This window comes from Macaca nemestrina, chromosome 5 (genome assembly GCF_043159975.1).
Source record: "Macaca nemestrina isolate mMacNem1 chromosome 5, mMacNem.hap1, whole genome shotgun sequence".
In the NCBI taxonomy this organism is placed as follows: domain Eukaryota; kingdom Metazoa; phylum Chordata; class Mammalia; order Primates; family Cercopithecidae; genus Macaca; species Macaca nemestrina.
Genome location: NC_092129.1, coordinates 97,265,233 through 97,288,837, shown reverse-complemented (window position 1 = coordinate 97,288,837; position 23,605 = coordinate 97,265,233). Strand labels below are relative to the sequence as shown.

The window sequence follows — 23,605 nt, the reverse complement described above, 5'->3', positions numbered from 1 at the left end:
TTTTTTGAGAGTCTTACTCTGTAGCCCAGGCTTCAGTACAGTGGCACTATCTCGGCTCTCTGCAACCTCCACCTCCCAGGTACAAGAGATTCTCGTGCCTCAGCCTCCTGAGTAGCATGCGCCACCATGCCCGGCTAATTTTTTTTGGTATTTTTTAGTAGAGACGTGCTTTCACCATGTTGATCTGCCCACCTCAGCCTCCCAAAGTGCTGAGATTGCAGGTGTGAGCCACCATGGTCAGCCAGAAATTTAATGTAGTTTAGAAGGATTACAAAAGTATTTCTACATACCTTTAAATTTTGACTAATTTTGCCTCTGGCAATGGGATCAAAATAAAAGCAGCAATTCTTATTTGTAATGCAACAGCGTGTCTTAGAATAGTTAGATCTCAAGTAAACTTTACAAATAAAGTACTGGAATTAATTTACATTTAAAAATAAATTAGCCCAGTGGCATAAAATTAAATCCGAGGCTCCAAAAAAAATTTCAGCAAATTCCCCTTTTATCTGTTAACACCGAAAAATGTCAGCTGCTATACAGAAATTATTTGTTCATTATTCCTGGGAAAAAGCAAGCAAGCAGCTCTCATGGCAGTCTTTATTTTCTATAACCCTAACTTATCCTCTATGATCCTGAATAAATGGTAGGTAGTACCCCTGCACTAAACTTGGGAAGTACTTAAATAAGTATAGTCACTTTAAAAGAACTGATCACAGATGTCTAAAATTAAAACATTTATTCATAAACAAAGTATCTCTCGTAAATGGGCCAAGAAACAATTCTAAGACAAAAGTGAACCCTAGAATATAGATATTCCCAGCAGACAATTTTCCAAGATACCTAGCCAAACAATTTTCACTTAGTCACAAAAGTAATTTTCATCAAAGCCTACAGTCATTTCTTTTTCTAATTCTGTTCTCTCATTTCTTTCTAAGCATGATCTTAATAAAGCATATACCTGTCAAAGACTTCTCTTTGCAAAAGACACGGGAACGGCAGTCAGGAACAGGACTTCGAAGCCCAGTCACTCTACTGATCCGAAGTTTATGGCTGTGTGTAACTTAGCCTCTCTGCATCTGTTTTCTTGTCTGCAGTGGTATTAGGTTGGTGCAAAAGTAACTGCAGGATATTTACCTTATGAGAGTGTTGATGGTTAAATACATGAGTGAATAACTTAAAACATATAGAACAGTGCCAAGCATGTACTAAATGCTCAAGAGTTTGAGCTGTTATCATTCCAGCTTTTTAATCAAACCAAATGGTATCCTCCTAAGCAGCCTAGGGATTACAATGACAAACCTAGTCAGAGGTAAATCAAAGGATTAAATATGTTCGGGAATATAGAAATCAATTTGTGAATACATAGTAAAGACACTGTAATCAATCCCTAGTTATTTTTCACAATAGTACCTAGTTATTATTTTTATAGATAAAGGGGTCTTGCTATGTTGCCCAGGCTGGTCTCAAACTCCTGGGCTCAAACAATTCTCCTGCCTTGGCCTCCCAAAGTGCTAGGATTACTGGTGTGAGCCACTGTGCCCAGCCCCTAGTTTTTAAAATGATTTCATTTAAGTGTATGATCCCAAACATTTTGAAAATACTAAAAATTACTATCAATATTTGTCTTACTCATTCTTCAGATTATCCTTTAGATATTCAGTAGTGCCACATAATTTTATAACTAAATTTTATTATAGCTGAATACTTCAAAGAGTTGTGGTTTTGAAATAAATTTTGCTATGATTAGAGAAAATCTATTCAGAAAGTAAAATATACATTAATTTATGGCACTTGTCCAAATATTACCAGCATACAAATTATTGTGTAAAGTTGTTTCTTACATATGGGATCTAATAAGCAAAGAAAAATGGAATTTGTATTCAAAACAAATAGAAGCAACACTGGCACCTATATACTAAAAATATAAGACAGATTTTTTTCTTAAATACTCTGGATACAAATACTAACTATATATGTTGAGAACTTTTAAGTTTTCATAAGTCGCAAAGTATACAAGTAGAGTTCTATAAATATATCCCCTATAATAATCATATGCAAAATCATTCTATCACAAATACTACCAAAATCCTTTGAAAAACATAAACTACAACACATTTTCAAAGAAATTATTAGTTATAACAACTACAAAAGCAATAAATATCAACAAAGTTATTTGGCTGTCAGAAATGAAGGGCAGTATAATGTAAAATTCAAATAATACGAAATTGTTTTTTGAAGATGTAGTCTTGAGTTTCTTCTTCTTTTTTTTAAGTTTTAGAGACAGGGTTTCACCATGTTGCCCAGGCTGGTCTCAAACTCCTGGCCTCAAGCAGTCCGCCCGCCTCAACCTCCCAAAGTGCTGGGATTACAGGAGTGAACCACCACACTTGGCCAAGTTTCTTAATACAAGGTACTAAACACTCTTTCAAAAATAGTAAGACTTATTCTATATCATTTAAAGTTGAGCAAGAACTCTAAAAAGAAAAAATTAAGCAGCAGATGAAAAGTAGGTATGTGGAAATAATGGTATGAAATATGATTTTATACAAAATGTACCACTCTTCAAATGTGTAAGGCTTAAAATGAATATTTTTGGATTGTGAGTGTTGCTCAGCCTAATTTTTAAAGAATTAGTCTCAAACCATTCAAAATCCAGTATTTCTCAAAAGTTTTGATATTACTAATGTGGACATGGTACAGGATGCAATTTCATGTCAACTTACCTATACTGTTCTACCCAATAAAATTATAACCTTTGAGCTTAGGAGAGAATGTATCTTTTGAATGTTTGATCTCTATATAAATTCTACTTTTTGGAACGTCAGAATTTTGTAATATGAACTAATATCCACCAGGAATTGGCCCAAGTTTAAACAGAAGACACAAAAGAGACATAGGTGTCAAACAGCTTAAGTCTGCTCTATGCAATTATACAGTCATAGTTACTTTTTACATGAAAGTGCTTTAAAGTCAAAAATATTTGTGTAAAAGGTATTATTAATAGTACTAATCAATTCTATCCAAGTAGAAGTTTAAAAATTAGTTCCAGTTTACTCATTTCCCTTGAAAAGTACCCTTCTGCCACAATGTAAATAAAAAATGGTCCATAAAATGGTGACATTAGACAAATCATAATTTGTAGCACAGGCCCTTTAAATGGAGACCAAATTTTTATTAATCCAAAGCTAGAGATTTTATTTCTTCCATATGCCCAAAGTAATATCAACTCGCATTTTCTGTATGCCTTAAAGAATTTTTATTTAACATAATGAGAGTTTAATAACTTATATTAAAGACTGCGTGGTGCTCTTTCTGTTGCTGTTCACCAACTGTTTTTATGACGGTAACTTCGAGATCTGGAATGTGACCGAAAATGAGAATGCTTTGCTGTTTGTACTTTAGTTTCAGAATTGGTATACCCTTTGGGAGATTTACACGGGGATCTTGCTATTGAGTCAGAATGTCTTCCATGTGATCTTGATTTTGTTCCTGAGCTAGTCTGCTTTTGAGGTGAACTTGACTGTGATTTTCCTATTGACTTGGACCTTTTTTGTAAGGACTTGGACCTTGACCGTCCTCTAGAGCCAAAATTCCTTCTTGGAGTTCTTGACTGCCTTGCTGAGGTAGACCGCCTTGGTAATGATTTGGAACGAGATTTAGACTGGCTATAAGAAAATCGCCTGTGTCGAGACCTGCAAACATCCATAATGTTAGAGCATATATTTCACACAAAATAAGAGATCAGGAAAGAACACTTTGAGGAACTTACATACTTTACATAACATTAGTTATATTTTTACTAGATAAGCTAAAAAATTTCTCATTTTATTATGCATGCTTTTGGTTCAAACATAAGTAACAAGTTTGTAATATTTGTTATACTAGAATACATAGCCAAAAATTTTTACTTTGCTAGACGTATATTATAGGGATCAGTTCTGAAGAATGCACTGCATATTTAGTCTGGGTTATACAGCTCTTAAGAGGTACAAAAATCTGAAGAAAAAAAGATTAAAAAATCAATTACTTACAGTTCGAATAATGCTTATAAAAATAAAAATCTAGATGCAGGACTTTTGGGTCCTGCCATGACAGAACAGCTTGTATTAGACTAATCTTCCCGTATAAAACAGCCATATATATATATACACATATATATATTTTTTTGAGATGGAGTTTCACTTTTGTTGCCCAGGCTAGAGTGCAATGGCACGATCACAGCTCACCACAACCTCCGCCTCCCAGGTTTGAGCAATTCTCTCTCAGCCTCTGGAGTAGCTGGGATTACAGGCATGTGCCACCACGCCCAGCTAATTTTGTATTTTTAGTAGAGATGGGGGTCAGGCTGGTCTCAAACTCCTGACCTCAGGTGATCCCCCTGCCTCGGCCTCCTAAAGTGCTAGGATTACAGGTGTGAGCCACCACGCCTGGCCGAAAACAGCTATATTGAAAAGCTACACAACACTTATAAAACAGTGTTCAAAGGCACTGGAGGATAATCAATACAAGCAGGAAGAACCTGAGAGATTACAAGCCTTGGCTCTTATTACTAAGACAATTTTTCATTAGCCGGGCATGGTGGCGGGCACCTGTTGTCCCAGCTACTCGGGATGCTGAAGCAGGAGAATGGCAGAACCCAGGAGGCGGAGGTTGCAGTGAGCCGAGATCGCACCACTGCACTCCAGCCTGGGTGACAGAGCGAGACTCCGTCTCATAAATAAATAAATAAATACATAAATAAATAAAACCATTTTTCAAATGACAGCATGCAGGAGTTGAGCCCAACCAGAAAATGCCTTTTTGACTAAGCTGAAGAGAGAAAAGTTAGAATTCAGGGCTACCAAAATGGGTGGGACATGAGAGGCAAAAACTCTAGAGATGAGTGAATTAGAGATCAAAAAGTATCTCTAAAATTTGCCTACAAATTCTCCTTGAATCACTGGCCATCTTCTAAGTTGTGTGTGTATGGGAAGAGATTCCAAGGGGCCAGCAAAAAACTGGAATTCAGAAATTCAAGAAATGAGCTGAAATTTTTTTCAGACACATGGTGCTGGGGAGAGAGATTAGAGTCCAAACTCCCAAAAGGTCAATGAGGAACATTAGGCAACAACCCAGAAGGGCTACATTCTAGAGGCAAGGGCCATGCCCTAGGAATAAATACAAAGCCAAAACGAGCAGCTTTAACAACGCCCAAAACTAAGCCTTAAGATCAAAGTGATCCGCCAGTACTCTGCCTGCTAGAAAAAAAACAACTGTCTTTGGAGAATGATAATGTCATGCAGAGCCTCTACAATTTTTTGTCCATGTCCAACATGCTATTTTAAAAAATTATGAGGCATGTAAAAAAAAACAGGCAAGAATAACTAAAAACTAAGGAAAATGAAAGGCAAAAGAATCATTCCCAAAGTGATTTGGATATTGGCATCATCAAACAGGAATTTAAAAAATTACTATGAATAATATGTTCAAGAAAATAAGAGGAAAAGACAAAACAGATAAAAAGATAGTTTCAGTGGAAAACTAGAATCTATAAAAAGAAATAGACATTTAAAACTAAAAATATATGATATCTGAAATTAAAATGTCATTAGATGGTCTTAACAGCAATCCGGATTGGATATAGCAGAAGAAATAATGAACTAGGCTGGGTTCAGTGGCTCACGCCTGTAATCCCACTTTGGGAGGCCAAGGCAAGTGGATCACCTGAGGTCAGGAGTTCAAGAGCAGCCTGACTAACACGGTGAAACCCCATCTCTACTAAAAATACAAAAATTAGCTGGCCGTGGTGGCGCATGCCTGTAATCCCAGCTACTTGGGAGGCTGAGGCAGGAGAATCACTTGAACCTGGGAGGCAGAAGTTGCAGTGAGCCGAGATCGCACCATTGCACTCCAACCTGGGCAACAAGAGAAAACCTCCAAGTCAAAGAAAAGAAAAGAAAAGAAAAGAAAAGAAAAGAAAAGAAAAGAAAAGAAATAGTTAACTAAAATATCATTAGAAAAACATCCTACTGAAATACAATGCAACAAAAGGAATTTTAAGAAATCCATAGAAGAACACAACAGATGTATAGCATACAGTCACACAGGCAAGAGGAAAGACTGAGTAAGGTAGAAGCAATATTTGAAGAGATATGGCATAGAATTTTACAAAACTAACAAAAAGCATTAACTCACAATTTCAAAAAGCTCAATAAACCCACGTAGACAAAGAAAACTACACTAGGCACATCACAGTGAAACTGATGAAAACCAAAGTCAAAGAAAAATCTGAAAACTGGCGGGGTACAGTGGCTCATGCCTGTAATCCCAGCACTTTGGGAGACTGAGGCGGGCGGATCACCTGAGGTCAGGAGTTCCAGACCAGTCTGGCCAACATGCAGAAGCTCCGCCTCTACTAAAAATATAAAAATTAGCTGGGTGTGGTAGTGGGAGGCTGAGGCAGGAGAATCGCTTGAATCTGGGAGGCGGAGGTTGCAGTGAGGCAAGATTGTGCCACTGCACTCCAGCCCCGGTGACAGACTGACACTGTCTCAAAAAAAAAAAAAAAAAATCTGAAAACCTTGCCAGAGAATGAAAGACAAATTACCTTCAAAGGAGCAATCATAAGACTGACAACTGACTATGGATATCAGAAAAACAATGGAATGACATTTTTAAAGAGAAAAATAAAATCACTGCCAATATAGAATTTGATCCTCAACAAAAATATTTCTCACAAACGAGTATTAAAGATGTTTTCAGACAAAAGCTGAGAGAATTCACTATCAGCAGATGCATACTACAAGAAATACTAAATATTCACTGCCCTGGTACTTCCTGGTGAGCTGAAAGAGGAAAAAAAGAAATACTAAATATTTTTTAGACTGAAGAAAAATGATACTAGATAGTAACATTGAACTAGATGAAGAAATTTAAAAAGCTTTCTTTGGAAAATGATAACACCATGCAGAGCCTCTTTAATTTTTTGTTTTGTTTGTTTCTGAGACAGAGCCTTGCTCTGTCACTCAAGCTGGAGTGCAGTGGGGCAAGCATGGCTCACTGCAACCTCTGTCTCCCGGGTTCAAGCGATTCTCCTGCCTCAACCTCCCAAGTAGCTGGGATTACAGGCACATGCCACCATACCTGGCCAATTTTTGTACTTTTCGCAGAGACGGGGTTTCGCCATGTTGGCCAGGCTTGTCTGACCTCAAGTGATCCACCTGCCTCAGCCTCCCAAAGTGCTGCGATGACAGGCATGAGCCACTGCACCTGGCCTCTCTTGAATTTTTTATTATATATTTATACTGAAAATATACTGATGTAGAATATATTCTGGAATAAATTCACAGTCTTTTAGAAATTAAATTTCATTCATTTTGTAGACAGCTGTAGGAAGCAAAATGAAGAAAATGTCCTTGAAAAAAAATCCTAACATAGTAAAAGAAGGATGCTATAATATATTTGGACTAAAGAAAAGGGAGTTGAGGAGCAATTTTAACATTGTTAGGAACATTTAGAGTTCTAACATACACATTCCTTGATATAAAGTTAACAAAGATTTATGGAATACCTTTTTTTACATTCATTCATTCATTCATTCATTCATTCATTCATTCATTTATTGTGAGACACAGTCTTCCTCTCTTGCCCAGGTTGGAGTGTGGTGATGCAATCATGGCTCACTGCAGCCTTGACCTACTGGGCTCAAGGAGTCCTCACACCCTCAGTCCACCCTCTCTCTCCCTCCCTCCCAGTAGCTGGAACAGGTGTGTGCCACCACACCCAGCTAATTTTTTTTAGTTTGTTTTGTAGACATGGGGGTCTCATTATGTTGCCCAGGCTGGTCTCTTGAATTCCTGGACTGATCTTACCCTGGCCTCCCAGAGTGCTGGGATCACAGGTGTGAGCCACTGCACCTGGCCATAATACAATTTTTAAAGAGAGAAAAACTGGGGTCAGGGAGGTTAAGCAATGGTCTTATAACAAGTACAAAGCAGAATAGCATTGTCCTGAAAGATGTGGTCCTTCTATCCCTGATACTCCATAATGACTTGAGACAGTCAAGTATTATACTTTACTTCTACTAGAAGGCAGAAAATGATGTGAATATTCACCTTATTTAAATTGAGCAAGAGAAAAAAACTGGTTCACTAAGGCTGTAATGCATTTAGAAAAATCAATTTAAATTATTTATTTATTTATTTATTTTTTGAGACAGAGTCTTGCTTTGTCACCCAGGCTGGAGAGCAGTGGAGCAATCTCAGCTCACTGAAACCTCCGCCTCCCAGGTTCAAGCGATTCTCCTGCCTCACCCTCCCAAGTAGCTGGGATTACAGGCGTGTGCCATCACACCTAGCTAAGTTTTGTATTTTTAGTATACACAGGGTTTTGCCATGTTGGCCAGACTAGTCTCGAACTCCTGACCTCAGGTGATCTGCCTGCCGTGGCCTCCCAAAGTGCTGGGATTACAGGCATGAGCCACTGTGCCGACGCTGAATTTTTAGTAGAGAGAGGATTTCAACATATTGCTCAGGATGGTCTTGAACTCCTGACCTCAAGTAATCCACCTGTCTTGGCCTCCCAAAGTGCTGGGATTCAGGCATGAGCCACCATGCCTGGTTCATATAATTAATTTCTGTTGTGATAAACTGGCTAGCAAAATAAATAACTTGAAAATACCTTTTCCCCTCCCCGCAAATTACTATTTAATATGTCTTCTTCAAAATATCTTTTCCCCTCCCCCAAAATTACTATTTAATATGTCTTCTTCAATACTTGGAATTTATTCTTGATAACTTATCTTTTATAAGTACATTGATTTACATTAACTTTAGTCAACCACCTTTCACAAGCGATTTTATTATATTTCTTTTTTTTTTTTTTTTTTGTAGAGATGGGGTCTCACCATGTTGGCCAGGCTAGTCTCAAACTCCTGGCCTCAAGTGATGCTCTCACCTCAGCCTCCCAAAGTGCTGAGAATACTGCACCTGTACGTTTTATTCTATGTCTTCTACATTTAAACATTTTTAAAGTTAAAGATAACAAACTGTTGGGCACATTTAGGAAAATTTTATTTATCTAAAACTTATCACCTTGTTTTTTTTTTTTTTGAGACAGAGTCTCGCTCTGTTGCTCAGGCTGGAGTGCAGTGGTGTGATCTCGACTCACTGCAACCTCCGCCTCCCAGGTTCAAAAGATTCTCCTGCCTCAGCCTCCTGAGTAGCTAGGGTTATAGGCGTGTGGCTACCACACCCAGCTAATTTTTGTATTTTTAGTAGAGACAGGGTTTCATCATGTTGTTCGGTTTGGTCTTGAACTCCTGACTTCGTGATCTGCCTGCCTCACCCTCCCAAAGTGCTGGGATCACAAGTGTGAGCCACCGCACCCGGCTGAGTATGTATTTTTTTTTACTTTTTGTTTTCTGCTCACTATATATTATCTTCTCATGTAAAAAGATAAAGTTAAGTCTGTAACTTTAACATAAGAATTAATCCCATAAACCCAAGTTAAATAACAATATATGATAAATAGAGAAGAGTGTTATCTTTTAACAAAAATTGATTATGTTCATACATTAAGCAAAATGACTCAGCTGGACTGTTTATAAAAACTTTAAAATATTTTCCAGGCTGGGAACAGCGGCTCATACCTGTAATCCTAGCATTTTGGGAGGCTGAGGTGGGAGGATTACTTGAGCCAAGGAATTTAAGACCAGCCTGGGCAACATAGCGAGACCTGCGATCTCTACAAAAAATAAAAAAATTAGCCCGGTGTGGTGGTGCACACCTGCACCACAGCAGGTAGTACCTGCTACTTGGGGTGCTGGAACATAAAGAAAATTGCTTGAGTCTGGGAGGTCAAGGCTATAGTGGGCCATGATCGCGCACCACTGCACTCCGGCCTGGGAAACAGTAAGACCCTATCAAAAAACATATATATTTATATATATTTCCTAGAAAAAGTAGAAAATGAAGTTTTTGGTCCTCTTGTATTTTGTACTCACTCTTTAAGGCTGTCTGACCGCCTCCTATTTCTTCCCCATGAAGAACTTCTACTTCGAGTTCTTCTTTGGCTGGGGCTTCTTGATCTCCTGTGATCACTTGGAGAACAAGGATGACGTTCTTTTGATTTCATTTGGCCTGGTGCTGGAACATAAAGAACAAGACTTATGACATAATTTGTTACCTAAACACCACAGTAACAAACACTCAACTAGTAATCATTTACTGAAAGAATTTTAAATTAGAAAATGAGTCATCACTGAAACTCATTCTGCTGAATAAATAAAATCTGGCATTCAGTCACACTTACTTTTGCGATCACCTTGTGCAAACTGTATTTCAATTTGACGGCCACATACCCACTTTCTATTGAGGTTATAAAGAGCGTCTTCAGCATCTCGAACATCTTCAAATATGACTAGCTGTTAAGGACACTTTGAACATGAGATATCAAGTAAACATATTTTAAAAGTATTATTTACATATGAAATGAAATTAATATGAAAATCAAGTTCAAGTTATTAAGCTCACATCTTCAATATAATATGAATAATCAGAAAAAAAAAAACTTTCACTTTTTCTCATGAAAACAAATGACCCATTATGATTTAGAGGAGTGAGTCTAAAAATAAAAAGAACAAAACAAACATGTAACTGTACTTTTAGTGTCTACAATAGTGTGGCTGCAGTATGCATGTATAATTTGAAAACAAGAAAACCAAAAAAAAAAAGTCCAAATTTGGCTAGCATTATAAAATTACAAACTGTTTAGGACTCACTCCCTTCTTTCAGATAAAGGATCCATCAGGTTTTTCACTGAATATCAGCATGAAGAAGCCTTTATTCTGAAATTAAAATTACTCTTTCATTAAAAGACTTTTAAATTCGACATTTAAGAGACATTACTTATAAACAAAATTGCACATATACAAGTGAGTTAAAACAAAAAACTGATTTAGTCCTTTCAAAATGGTATCTACTCTTGAACCTACCACTTCAAACATTTATTTTGTTTTTGTTTTTTGAGATGGAGTTTCCCTCATCACCCAGGCTGGAGTGCAATGGTGTGATCTCAGCTCACTGCAACCTCTGCCTCTCAGGTTCAAGAGATTCTCCTGCCTCAGCCTCCCAAGTAGCTGGGATTGCAGGTGCCCACCACCACACCCTGCTAATTTTTGTATTTTTAATAGAGACGGGGTTTTGCCATGTTGGTCAGGCTGGTCTCAAACTCCTGACCTGAGGGGATCCACCCACCTCAGCCTCCCCAAATGCTGGGATTACAGGTGTGAGCCACCGCACCCGGCCAAACATTTATGTTTTTACTACTTGGGATATAAATATAAAAGAAACATAAGAACAATCTGTAAATATCTGGAATTACATATACTGGTTTGTAATATCCCACTGAACTTCCTTATGTATATGAATTATATAATATTAAATCTAGCTATAATGGAAATTAGCTATATAAAAATAAATCACTTTTTTTAGGAGGTTGTTCACTGGTTTAATTAAAAAAATAACAAACAGAAAAAGCTCAAGATACGCAATATAAAACGAGACTGGCAATTACCTCAATGTCACTTGATCTTGAACCTTGACCTTTACTCTTTAAGGCTTGCAAGATGGACTTTACAAGAGACGCAGAACCAACAAAATCAGACTTGGCTTTGACTCTGGAACTCTGAGTAAATGTAGGAAAGCCGAAGTCTCAACCTGGTGTTGGCTTTGTCTTTTGCTTGATAAAGACTTCCCCTCTTCCAGGTCTTTATATCTGTGTCCACCCTCCCTCTTTACTCCTTGATGCTTGAACTTTAGGTGCCTTTTGTCTCGCCTGCTGGGTTTATGCTTGGATTCTAGCTAACAAGTTGGTTCAAACTGGGGGGTGCTTGCCAGCTACTGTGGACTGCTTTAGATCTTCTGAGATAAAGAAATAAACACATTTAATTAGGCAATATTAATCTCGTAACATATGCTACTGAATACATATACGTATAAGCACGCATATACAGTATTTCACATGCACACAATAAAGGATATTGAACATAAGCAAATCCTCTTGGGCGGCGAGTGTAGAAGTCAAGTGGAATGTAAACGTCTACTATAGGGCCATATCGACCAAACTCACGGCGCAAGTCCTCAGGCCTGAAGTGTTTTAGAAATAAGGCAAAGAAATATGAATAGCTGGATTAAAATATTTTGCCTACAGAAATCCTCTTGAAACCTTCAAAAGAAAGAACATCATCTAGACCAGCATTATCTAAAATTGTTTTTTGTAAGAATCATGCAGGTTTTGAAAGAAAGGGAAAAAAAGGAAAAAAAAATTCTCAGGCCAGGCGAAGTGGCTCACACCTGTAATCCCAGCACTTTGGGGGACCAAGGTATGTGGATCACTTGAACCCAGGAGTTCAAGACCAGCCTGGGCAACATGGTGAAATCCTATCTCTACAAAAAAATACAAAAATCAGCCAGGTGTGGTAGCATGTGCCTGTAGTCCCAGCTACTCGGGAGGCTGAGGTGGGAGAATCACCTGAGCGTGAGGAGGTTGAAGCTGCAGTGAGCCAAGATCACACCACTGCACTCCATCCATCCTGGGTGGCAGTGAGACCCTGTCTTTAAAAAAAAAAAAAAAAAAAGAAAACACCAAAAAACCTCCCCAGATTCTCACACCTCTCTTAGAGGTTCTGATTCAGGAAGTCTGGATTAGAGGCTGGAAATCTGTATCTTTACAAGCACTCTAGGTGGTTGTTACACTTAATTTCCAGAAACACTGACCCAGGATATCCACCTCTGAAAGTTATTATAAGATCTAATAAGTAATTGTTGCACTAAGAACACATTCATTTTGCCTCGCTTTAATTTCATGTTTATGTTAATCTTGTTTTCAGATAGCAAGCATTAGATTCTAAAGAAGTCCTAAAATTATTTATCAGGGTTTAAAGAAAAATGGATGTTTTAATATTAAACATAAAACAAAGTAACTACTGTATTCCCAAATTTGATAGGTATTTCGAGCCTGCTATATGCCTTCTAGTGTGATTAGGAACTTCAGAAGGGATACCAAAAAAAATTAAATAGCATGATATTCATCTTCATGGAGCTACAATTTAACTGAAGAGACAAAATATTTAGCAATAATAGCTAACAGTTACAGTGCATTTATATATTAGCCACTGTTCACCTTACAACCACTTAATTCTTACAACTTCCCTGTGGTTATTTACAGATGATATAGACAAATTACGGGTGATACAGACAGATTTCAGGTTATTTACAGGTGATACAGGCAGATTACAGGTGACACAGACAGATTAACCCTTCTAAGGTCACTGAGCCAGCAAGTGACAGAGCTAGAAATCAAATTTTCAGTCTCACACTGCTGCATCTTAACCACTACACCCTACTGCTTCATGGTGCTATCATAGGGATTCAGCATCAAGCTATGATCATACAATGTGGCTCGGGAGAAATAAAGATTCAAAGATGACTAAGAAGCTTTGAACTTGGACAAACGGAAAAAAGATGGTGTCAGTGACAAAAACTAGAAGAGAGCTAGATCAAAGAGGAAGAAAAGAGGCAAAAGCAACTTTCAGGTTTAGAAATGCAAAATTTGAGGTGATGGTAGAACATCGGTAAGAGTTCTATAAGCAACAGAAAATTGTGATTATATGCATTATATTAATTAGTGTGTATTAATATAATTATTAGAAGCCAATGATTAAGGCTAGAGATGGGGATTTAGAAATTATTACATATAAGACTCAACAAAAATTGACTAAGCATCCGCTATATGCCAGTAGCTCAGTCAATATTATGACATACTTTTATTTCATTTAATACTAATAGAACATGTTTGTTTTTACTATTAGTTTTTGAGGACAGTGACAACGTCTTTTTCTTTCACTTATTCAGAATTCAGCAAATACTTATTGAGCATCTACTATGTGCCAGGCTCTAGGAATATGAGAAACAAGAAAAACACAATTCCTGCTCCCACTGACCATGGAGTGGTATAAAGGGTCTCGACCTCTCCTGAGTCCTGTAATCATCTGTGAAGGGATGTTACAGACATAGGCACTCCAACCTGATGCATTAACTCTGGACCTAATTAGTATTTTCCTTAGTGAGGCCCAGTTATGTTTTATTTTTTCAGGATTTCATAGGCAATTCTGAGACTGAAGGTTGAGAATCACTGCTAAAGTAGGTGTCTTCACCAGCGTATCTCTGTACCTAATGTAGCTGCTGGGCACACGGTAGGTACTCAATACACATTTGCCTATCAATGAATAAAGAATACATTACTGTTACCATTTAAGAGTTAAGGAGACTGAAGGTGAGAGAAGTTACCTTGCCCAGCGATCTACACAGCCAGTAGCAGAGCTAGGATTCAAATGAAGGTCTTCTAAGACAACAAATCCCATCAACCAAATGTAGTGGCTAAGAGGAAACGGACCACAGATAATATAAAGGAGGAGGCTGGAGCACTGTGTGCCAAAGAGGTCTGGAGTCCTGGAAGCCAAGGGTGATGGGAGTTGGATGGAACAGGTCTTTTCAAAAGAGCCAATTCCCATTCACTGTCTCCACTCCCTCACCTGTTAGCTGTTGTTTTGTTTTCATTTATTTTTGTACTTTTGGTATGATCTACTTCAACATTCAAAAAAGTACAGAGAATAATAAACACCGATGTATCTACCAACAAGATTTATTTTCTGGCCAGGCCAGCTGCCTCACGCCTGTAATCCCAGCACTTTAGGAGGCCGAGGCGGGCGGGTCAGGAGACCGAGAACATCCTGGCTAACACGGTGAAACACCATCTCTACTAAGAATACAAAAAATTAGCCGGGCGTGGTGGTGGGCACCTGTAGTCCCAGCTACTCGGGAGGCTGAGGCAGGAGAAAGGCGTGAACCCGGGAGGCGGAGCTTGCAGTGAGCTGAGATCGCATCACTGCACTCCAGCCTGGGTGACAGAGCAAGATTCTGTCTCAAAAAAAAAAAAAAAAAATTATTTTCTCAGTATTTGACATACTTGCCATGATTTTCAGTATTTTTTAAAGAAATATTACATCCTTCTGTTACCAATGGAGGGTCTTGACTATGAGTCCTCCAGGTTCTTGGCATTTTTAATGAAGAATTGGACAAAATGCACAAAGCAATGAAAAAATGAAGCAATGAAAGCCAGATATACTGAAATGAAAAGATACTCCACAGAGTGGGAGCAGGCTCAAGCAAGCGGCTCAAGTGCATCAGTTATAGAACTTTCTAGGGTTTAAATACCCTCTAAGGTTTTCCATTGGTTACTTGGTTACACCCTATGTAAATGAAGACTTGGCCCACCACCAGTCTGGTGGAGGGAGGCGACCAATCAGAGGCTGAAGCAAAGCTACAAAGTTACACATGAAGACTTGGCCTGGGACCAGTCTGATTGGTTGCAGGAGGGGACCAGTCAGAGGTACTTTCCATTTTTTATCTGTAATACAATGCAAAGGGAGTAGCCTCTGATCCTTTTGTTACTTGGGTGTAGAGAGGTGGAGTTCTCCTTCTGATTCCGTTCTAGGAAGTCAGTGTGAATCAGCCTTAGGTTTCCTGCCTCCAGACCCTATTCTCCTGTTTCAGTATCACTAGCAGAGAAATTGGTAGGCTGGAGGGTATGCCTATCTCAGCTTCACTACATGTTCTTCAGAGTGGCCCAACCAACTTACATTTCCAAAAACATGTGTTAGAATTCCCACTGTTGCCCAGGCATGGCGGCTGACACCTGCAATACCAGCAGTTTGGGAGGCCAAGGTGGGAGAACTGCTTGAGCACAGGCGTTCAAGATCAGCCTGAGCAACATAGTGAGACCCCATCTCTACAAAAAAATTTAAAAAAATTAGCTGGGCGTGGTGGCTATAATCCCAGCTACTCAGGAGGCTGAGGAAGAAGGATGACTTGAGCTCAGGAGTTTGAGACTGCAGTGAGCTATGATCATGCCACTGCACTCCAGTCTGGGAGACAGGGTGAGACCTGTTTTGTCTTTTTTTTTTTTTTGGAGATGGAGTCTTGCTTTGTCACCCAGGCTGGAGTGCTGTGGCGCAATCTCGGCTCACTGCAGCCTCAACCTCCCAAGTAGCTGGGATTACAGGCATGTGCCACCACACCCAGTTCATTCTATTATTAGTAGAGATGGGATTTTGTTATGTTGGCTTTTAAAATTCCTCTTGAAAATATGTTGTAGTTTTTGGTGCACAGCGTTCTGCATGTTTTTTGTTAACTGTTTTCCTAAGTATGCCTTTTGATGCTATGGTAAATGCAATTTTTAAATTGTCATTGTTTTCAATTGTTTGCTGTTAATATACAGAAATAAAGGTTTTGTAAATTTACCTTATATCCTCATAACTTACTAAACTTACTAGTTCTAGCAGTTTTTTTGTTCATTCCCTAGTATTTTCTATGTAAACAAATATGTCACCTAAGAATGGTTACTTATATCTTTCCAATTTTTGTATTTTATATCTTTTTCTTGCCTTGTTGCACTGGTTAGGACCTGCAATAAAATGTTGGAGGTTGTAAGAGTGGCATTCTTTTCTTGTTCCTGATTCTACAAGGAAAGCATTGTCTTTCATCATTAAGTATGATGTTAGCCATGTTTTCTATAGATGACATTCATTATGTTAAGAAGTTCTCTTCTATTCCTAGTTTGCTCACACTTTCTGTTTTTTTTGTTTTTGTTTTTGGAGACAGGGTCTCAGATCTCACTCTGTCACCTAGACTGGAGTTCCATTAATACACTATATTTGACATTAAAAAATTATTCCTTTATACACTACAAAAGCAAAGATATTATTTTTCCTAAGCCACATCTTGTTTCACCAGTGAAAAGAAACACAACACAAATTTTAAAACTTATGTATTTTGATACCGAGTCTCACTCTGTTGCCCAGGCTGGAGTGCAAGGTCGTGATCTTGGCTCATTGCAACCTCCTCTTCCCCGGTTCAAGAGATTCTCGTGACTCAGCCTGCCTGGGATCCTCAGGTGAACCGCCCACCTCGGCCTCCTAAAAGTCCTGGAATTACAGGCATGAGCCACCTCTCCCAGCCTAAAACTTATTTTTAAAATTTCTTCAGTTCTTGTGTTCAATTTCATTTCTGTCAAATTTTACACTAATTCACAAAGCCTTTTAGTGTCTTCTGCTTTTAATTTTCTAAAAATTGATTTTGTTTTAAAACATTCCTAGTAAATAAAATTTGAAAAATATTTGAAAAAAGAGGAAAATTAAGTCCTACTGTCCAAATGAATTTCTTTCTAGTCTCATTTTCTTTTCTGTCTTTCTTTTTTTTTTAGAGACAGGGTCTTACTCTGTTGCCCAGGCTGCAGTGCAGTGATGCAATCATAGCTTGCTCCAACCTTGAACTCCAGTACCTAGGACTACAAGCACACATCACCATGCCCGGCTAACTTTTTTTTTGTAGAGATGAGGTCTTGCTATGTTGCCCAGGCTGGCCTTGAACTCCTGTCCTGAAGGGATCCTCCTGCCTTGGCCTCCCAAAGCACTGGGATTACAAGCATAAGCCACTGAGCCTAGCCCTAGTCTCATTTTCCATATATAGTTTTTCCTTTTTTCATTTTTTAATATAGTTATGCACCACATAACAATGTTTCAGTCAATGATGAACCATATATATCATAGTGGCCCCATAATCTTATAACAAAGCTGTCCTAGACAGGTGTACCTTTTAAAAAATCTCGTACACCATATTTTTAGTGTCTTTTCTATGTTTAGATACATGTAGGTAAATGTCTTACAATTGCCTACAGTATTCAGTATTGTAACATGCTATACAGGTATGTAGCCTAGAAGCAACAGGCCTTACCACATAGCCTAGGTGTGTAGCTGGCTTTACTATGTAGTAGGTTTGGGTTTGTACAACAACAGTATCACCAAATGGATTTGTCAAAACCTGTCTCTGTCCTTAACTGATGCATGACTGTAATTGAAATCATGCTGTGTATATAATTTTACATATGTTTTATTTAACATTTTATCCCAGTGATTTTTTTTTTTTTTTTTGAGACACAATTTCACTTTGTCACCCAGGCTGGAGTGCACTGGCCAGTATTGGCTTACTGCAACCTCTGCCTCCCAGGTTCAAGCGATTCTTCTGCCTCAGCCTCCCTAGTAGCCGGACTACAGGCAACTGCCACCACGCCCAGCGAATTTTTGTATTTTTAGTAGACACAGGGTTTCACCATATTGGCCAGGCTGGTCTCGAACTCCTGACCTCGTGATCTGCCCACCTCGGCCTCCCAAAGTGCTGGGATTACAGGTGTGAGCCACCACGCCTGGCCCAATTTTTTCTATTATTAGTAGAGATGGCGTTTCACTATGTTAGCCAGGCTCGTCTCGAACTCCTGACCTCAAGTGATCCACGCGCCTCGGCCTCCCAAAGTGCTGGGATTATAGATGTGAGCCACTGTGCCAGGCCCCAAAGATTCTGTTTATAAGCATACTAAATGTTAAAGGCTATTTATTTAATTATTTTTGAGACAGAGTCTCACTCTCACCCCTGGAGTGCAGTAGTGCAATCTTGACTCACTGCAGCCTTGACCACCTGGGCTCAGGCGATCCTCCTATGTCAGCCTCTCAAGTAGTTTGACAACATGTGCGCACTACCACACCTGGCTAATTTTTTAATTTTTTGGTGAGACAGGGTTTTGCCATGTTTCCCTGGCTGGTTTCAAACTCCTGAGCTTAAGTGATCCACCCGCCTCAGCCTCCAAAAGTGCTGGGATTACAGGCATGAGCCACTGTGCCCTACCTTTAAAGCTAATTTAAAACGTGTTTACATGTCACATTGCTAACTTATACTGTATACCACTTTGTACTAAAAAGTTAATGATTACATGTGATGATTCTAACTTCATATCATCACTCACCTGCTATTCGATCTTAGGCAAAATACTTAACCTAAACGTTGGTTTTTCATCTGTAAAATGGGGTTAATAAAGAACATATGGCCAGGCACAGTGGTTCACGCCTGTAATCCCAGCGCTATGGGAGGCCAAGGTGGGCAGATTATCTGACGTCAAGAGTTCGAGACAAGCCTGGCCAACATGATGAAATCCCGTCTCTACTAAAAATACAAAAATTAGCCAGGCATGGTGACACACGTCTATAATCCTGGCTACTCGGGAGGCTAAGGCAGGAGAATTGCTTGAGCCCAGGAGGTGGAGGTTGCAGTGAGCCGAGACTATGCCACTGCACTCCAGCCTGGCTGACAGAGCAAAACTCTGTCTCAAAACAAAACAAAACAAAACAAAAAAAACACCGTACATTATAGGATTACTGCGAAAATTTAATATATGTAAGGTTTTTAGTATGGCACCTAGTACACAGTGAGTATTCAACAAATGTTAGAGATTATTTCATTCATGCAATATAATCTTGTAGATTTTGATTGTATGCCAGTGGTAGAGCTAAAAAAAAAAAAAAAGTGAAAAAATGGAAAAGGAAATCTGTAAATCTCAACTATCAGTCTCAATCACTCATTGGTGAATGAAGTACATAGATCAGAGATCAGGTGTCACCTGCAGATGTGTTTTATTTGGCCTACACGACGTTTAAACATTTAAAACAATGTGTATAAACATGAAATTGCCAATATTTTACTGCTTTTATTTTTTATTTTTAGTTTTTGAGACAGAGTCTTACCCAGGCTGGAATGCAATGGTACGATCTCGGCTCACTGCAACCTCCACCTCCCAGGTTCAAGCGATTCTCCTGCCTCAGCCTCCAGTAGCTGGGATTGTAGGTGTGCACCACCACGCTCAGCGAATTTTTTGTATCTTTAGTAGAGCCTCAGTCTCCCGAGTAGCTGGGATTGCAGGCGTGCACCACCACGCTCAGCGAATTTTTTGTATCTTTAGTAGAGCCTCAGTCTCCCGAGTAGCTGGGATTGCAGGCGTGCACCACCACGCTCAGCGAATTTTTTGTATCTTTAGTAGAGACGGGGTTTTACCATGTTGGCCAGACTGGTCTTGAACCCCTAACCTCGTGATCCACCCACCTCAACCTCCCAAAGTGCTGGGATTACAGTGTGAGCCACCGTGCCCGGCCACAGCTTTTATTTTTTTAAACTTTCTAAAGGTCTCTCTGCCCCAGGCTGGAGTGCAGTGGTGTGATCATAGTTCACTGTAACCTTGACCTCCCAGGCTCAAGTGATCCTCTAACCTCAGCTTTCCCAGTAATTGGGATTACAGGTGTCATACACCAGGCTATATTTTACAGCTTTATTTTTTGAGACAGAGTCTCACTGTGTTGCTCTGGCTGGAGTGCAGTGGCCTGATCTTGGCTCACTGCCAACCTCCACCTCTGGCGTTCAAGCAATTCTCGTGCCTCAGTCTCCTGAGTAGCTGGGATTACAGATGCCAGCCACCATGCCTGGCTAATTTTTGTATTTTAGTAGAGACGAGGTTTCACCAGGTAGGCCAGGCTGGTCTCGAACCCCTGGCTTCAAGTGATTCGCCCACCTCAGTCTCCTAAAGTGCTGGGATTACAGGTGTGAGCCATCGCGCCCAGCCTTATATTTTACAGCTTTCAAATCTACAAATGGGATTTTCTTTCTTTTTTTTTTTTTTGAGACGGAGTCCTCACTCTGTCTCCCAGGCTGGAGTGCAGCGGCGCAATCTTGGCTCACTGCAAGCTCCACCTCCCCGGTTCACACTTCTCCTGCCTCAGCCTTCCAAGCAGCTGGTAATACAGGCGCCCGCCACCACGCCTGGCTAATGTTTTGTATTTTTAGTACAGACAGGGTTTCACCGTGCTAACCAGGATGGTTTCCGTCTCCTGACCTCATGATCCCCCCGCCTCAGCCTCCCAAAGTGCTGGGATTACAGGCGTGAGCCACCGCACGCGGCCACGAATGGGATTTTCATATGATTCAACTTAATGCTAACATCTAAAGACTGAGTTTACACATACAAAATCCAGATTTCTGATTTCTCTTTAAAACTAGGAAGATATGTTAACAGTAAGTCCAGATGTCTACATGGCAGCTGTCAGCTGGAGCCCAGAGGCAGATGCTGCTCCTTTTAGATGGCATATTTCCTTTTCTATTTGCTATTCTATTTCTATTTGATAGTCCACACCATCCTACTGTGCCTTATAACCTGGCAGCCTCACTCGTTTATATTACCCTGGCTGGCCCCTGTGAACCATTAGAATTGGAAACCTTTGATTTTTCTACAGACACCCTGAAAAGGCTTGATGCTTATTCCGTTTTCAAGTTGTCTGTTCAACTGCGAAGTTTTTAAATTCTGCCCAAATCATGAATTTTGTTCGTGTTTTCTATGTGATATATTGATAAACAGGCTGAGAGAAGAAATGTAAACAAGGCACCTTTTAGATGTTAACTAAGATATATTAATCACAGCATATAGTTGTGATACGTGTACTTGGGGTGATCAAATAAAAAATACTTGGCCGGGCACGGTGGCTCACGCCTGTAATCTCAGCGCTTTGGGAAGCCGAGCTGTGCGGATCACTTGAGGTCAGGAGTTGGAGACCAGACTGGCCAACATGACGGAACCTCGTCACTACTAAAAATACAAAAATTAGCCGTGTGTGGTGGCATATGCCTGTAATCCCATCTACTTGGGAGGCTGAGGCAGGAGAATCGCTTGAACCCAGGAGGCAGAGGTTGCAGCGAACCAAGATCGGGCCATTGCACTCCAGCCTGGGGGACAAGAGCGAGACTTCGTCTAAAATAAAATAAAATAAAATAAATAACTAAAAAATAAAAAATACGTAACATTTATTTACTTCTCAAAGGTAAATTATAATACTTATCTCAGATGAGTATGGAGTCAAGAGCTCCATATATCTGTACCTGTCTAGTCAGTCCCAGGTAAATCACTACAACGCTTAGCTTCCGCTCTCCCTTATATACAATAAAACAGTACTGCATAGGTATAAAGGTTGGGGGAAGTAAATGAAGTAAGCCCAGTGAAATGAAAATGTCTATTAACACAGTTCCCTCTCCCCTGCCCCCAATTTCTCCAGCTCCATTAAGGAAGGAAGTGCTATATGAAGAAGTCATTCCTTAATATGTGTTCACTCTGTAGACAGAATTCTCAAAAGAGGGGTAGGGCATCAGGATCAACCAGGTGAGTCTACCCTCAAGCCATTAAAAAGGGTGTTAATACTAGACTCAGAACTTTAAAAGAAAAACGCACCGATCTCATTCATTGAAGTTATTTTTTGTGTGCAGAATAAAATTGTGTGAATAAAATGCAAGCAGCACCGTCTGTAAGTAGACCACAACCGGGGGAAAGAAACTGTAAGGCCCGAGTACGCATTATGGTACAGTACGTTCTCACCAGCTCCAATTCCTCTTCATCTAGGAGGGTTGGACGCGCGGTTTTATCAGGGCACGGCGACAAAGGGGCTGAAACGCGGGCACTCGCTGGAGCGCAAACCCTCCCGACTCGAGGCGGGGAGAGATCTGGGCTCCGGAGAGGAGCGCCCCGTGCCCCACGGCCCGCCGGCTGCGGCGCTGAGGCGCGGAAAGCGGCGCGGGCCCGGCAAGCGATGTGCGCGGCGCCGGGGCTGAAAGCTGGCCGAGAGGGCGGAGGCGCGAGTCCCGCCCAGGCCGCGGAATAGTCCGCGGGCTCACACCTCCCCCGGGGAGGCGCCTCCGCCGGCAGCGCAGCCTAGGCCCGCGGGGAGGCTCCGCGCAGCCCCGCCGGGCCTCGGCCGGGCTCCGCGGCGCGGCCGTTACCCCGCCCCTCCTCCGAGCCCCCAACCTGCAGCCGCGGCCGTTCACCTGGTGGCATCCGCGACGTTCCTGATGAACAGGGAGGTGTTGGGGGGCCTCGTGTAGCGAGACATGACCGCTTCCTCCGTTCCCTCCGGGTGTGCCAGCGGCCGCTAGTCTCGCTCAGTCTCCCGCTACCGCCGCTGCCGCCACAGGAGCTCCGCCGGCCCCCGGCGCGACCCCCACCCCTCGGCCTCAGCCCCGCCAGCGCGCAGCCGCAGAGGCCGGCGCAGAGGGGGCGCAGCGCGGCGCCAGCCTGGACGCACGGGCCGGGGGCGGGGGCGGGGCCGGCGCGGCCCGGGGACCGCTGGAATCCCGAAGACCGGAGCGTGGCCGTTCCGAGGCCCTGTGGGATCCAGGTATGGAGGGTCCTGGAGTGCGACGGGATTTGGGGAGGGGGCGGCGGGGGCTAGTGTATGTCAGGAGGGCGGAAGCCAGAGGGGGCTTGGGGCCGCGGCGGGGACGTCGGGGGTTAGAGGACCCAGAGGTGGTGGCGGGGCTGCGGCTGGGCGGAGGTGGGGGCGGTAAGAGCCGCGTTCAACCGCGCCCCCGCCCAACCCCCTGGGCTCTCAGCGCATCGTCCTCAGCCCAGGACCTTGGCAGTTGGTAGGCCTCCTGCCCCTTTGGTCTTGAGCTTTCAGCTTTCCAACTGTGAGGTCTCGGTTTTGTTCGGATTTGTTTTTTAATAGAGACGGGGTCTCGCTGTGTTGCCTAGGTGGTCTCGAACTCCTGGGCTCAAGCCTCTCGTGCCTTGGCCTCCCAAAGTGCTGGGATTACAGGTGTGAGCCACCGCGCCTGGCCTGTTGGATTTTTAAGTATTACATGATTCTTCA

At 41.2% G+C, this 23,605-nt stretch overlaps 1 protein-coding gene across 7 annotated transcripts; it reads right to left on the bottom strand.

Moving 5' to 3' along the window:
• Window positions 1–719: 719 nt before the first annotated feature.
• Window positions 720–23,031, bottom strand: LOC105496365 (serine and arginine rich splicing factor 12). Of its 7 annotated transcripts, XM_071096740.1 has the most exons (6): window positions 22,782–22,939; window positions 11,554–11,900; window positions 10,760–10,825; window positions 10,291–10,414; window positions 9,983–10,124; window positions 720–3,692 (listed from the first exon to the last, which is right to left on the bottom strand). In XM_071096740.1, the coding sequence occupies exons 5-6, from the start codon at window positions 10,111–10,113 to the stop codon at window positions 3,323–3,325; spliced, it is 501 nt and encodes a 166-aa protein (XP_070952841.1). In that variant the 5' UTR covers window positions 10,114–10,124; window positions 10,291–10,414; window positions 10,760–10,825; window positions 11,554–11,900; window positions 22,782–22,939; the 3' UTR covers window positions 720–3,322. The 7 variants fall into 7 exon arrangements, with proteins under 7 accessions (XP_070952841.1, XP_070952839.1, XP_070952840.1 ...); XM_071096738.1 differs by lacking the exon at window positions 10,760–10,825 and having other exon boundaries at window positions 22,782–23,031; XM_071096739.1 differs by lacking the exon at window positions 10,760–10,825 and having other exon boundaries at window positions 10,291–10,402; window positions 22,782–23,031.
• Window positions 23,032–23,605: the final 574 nt, after the last annotated feature.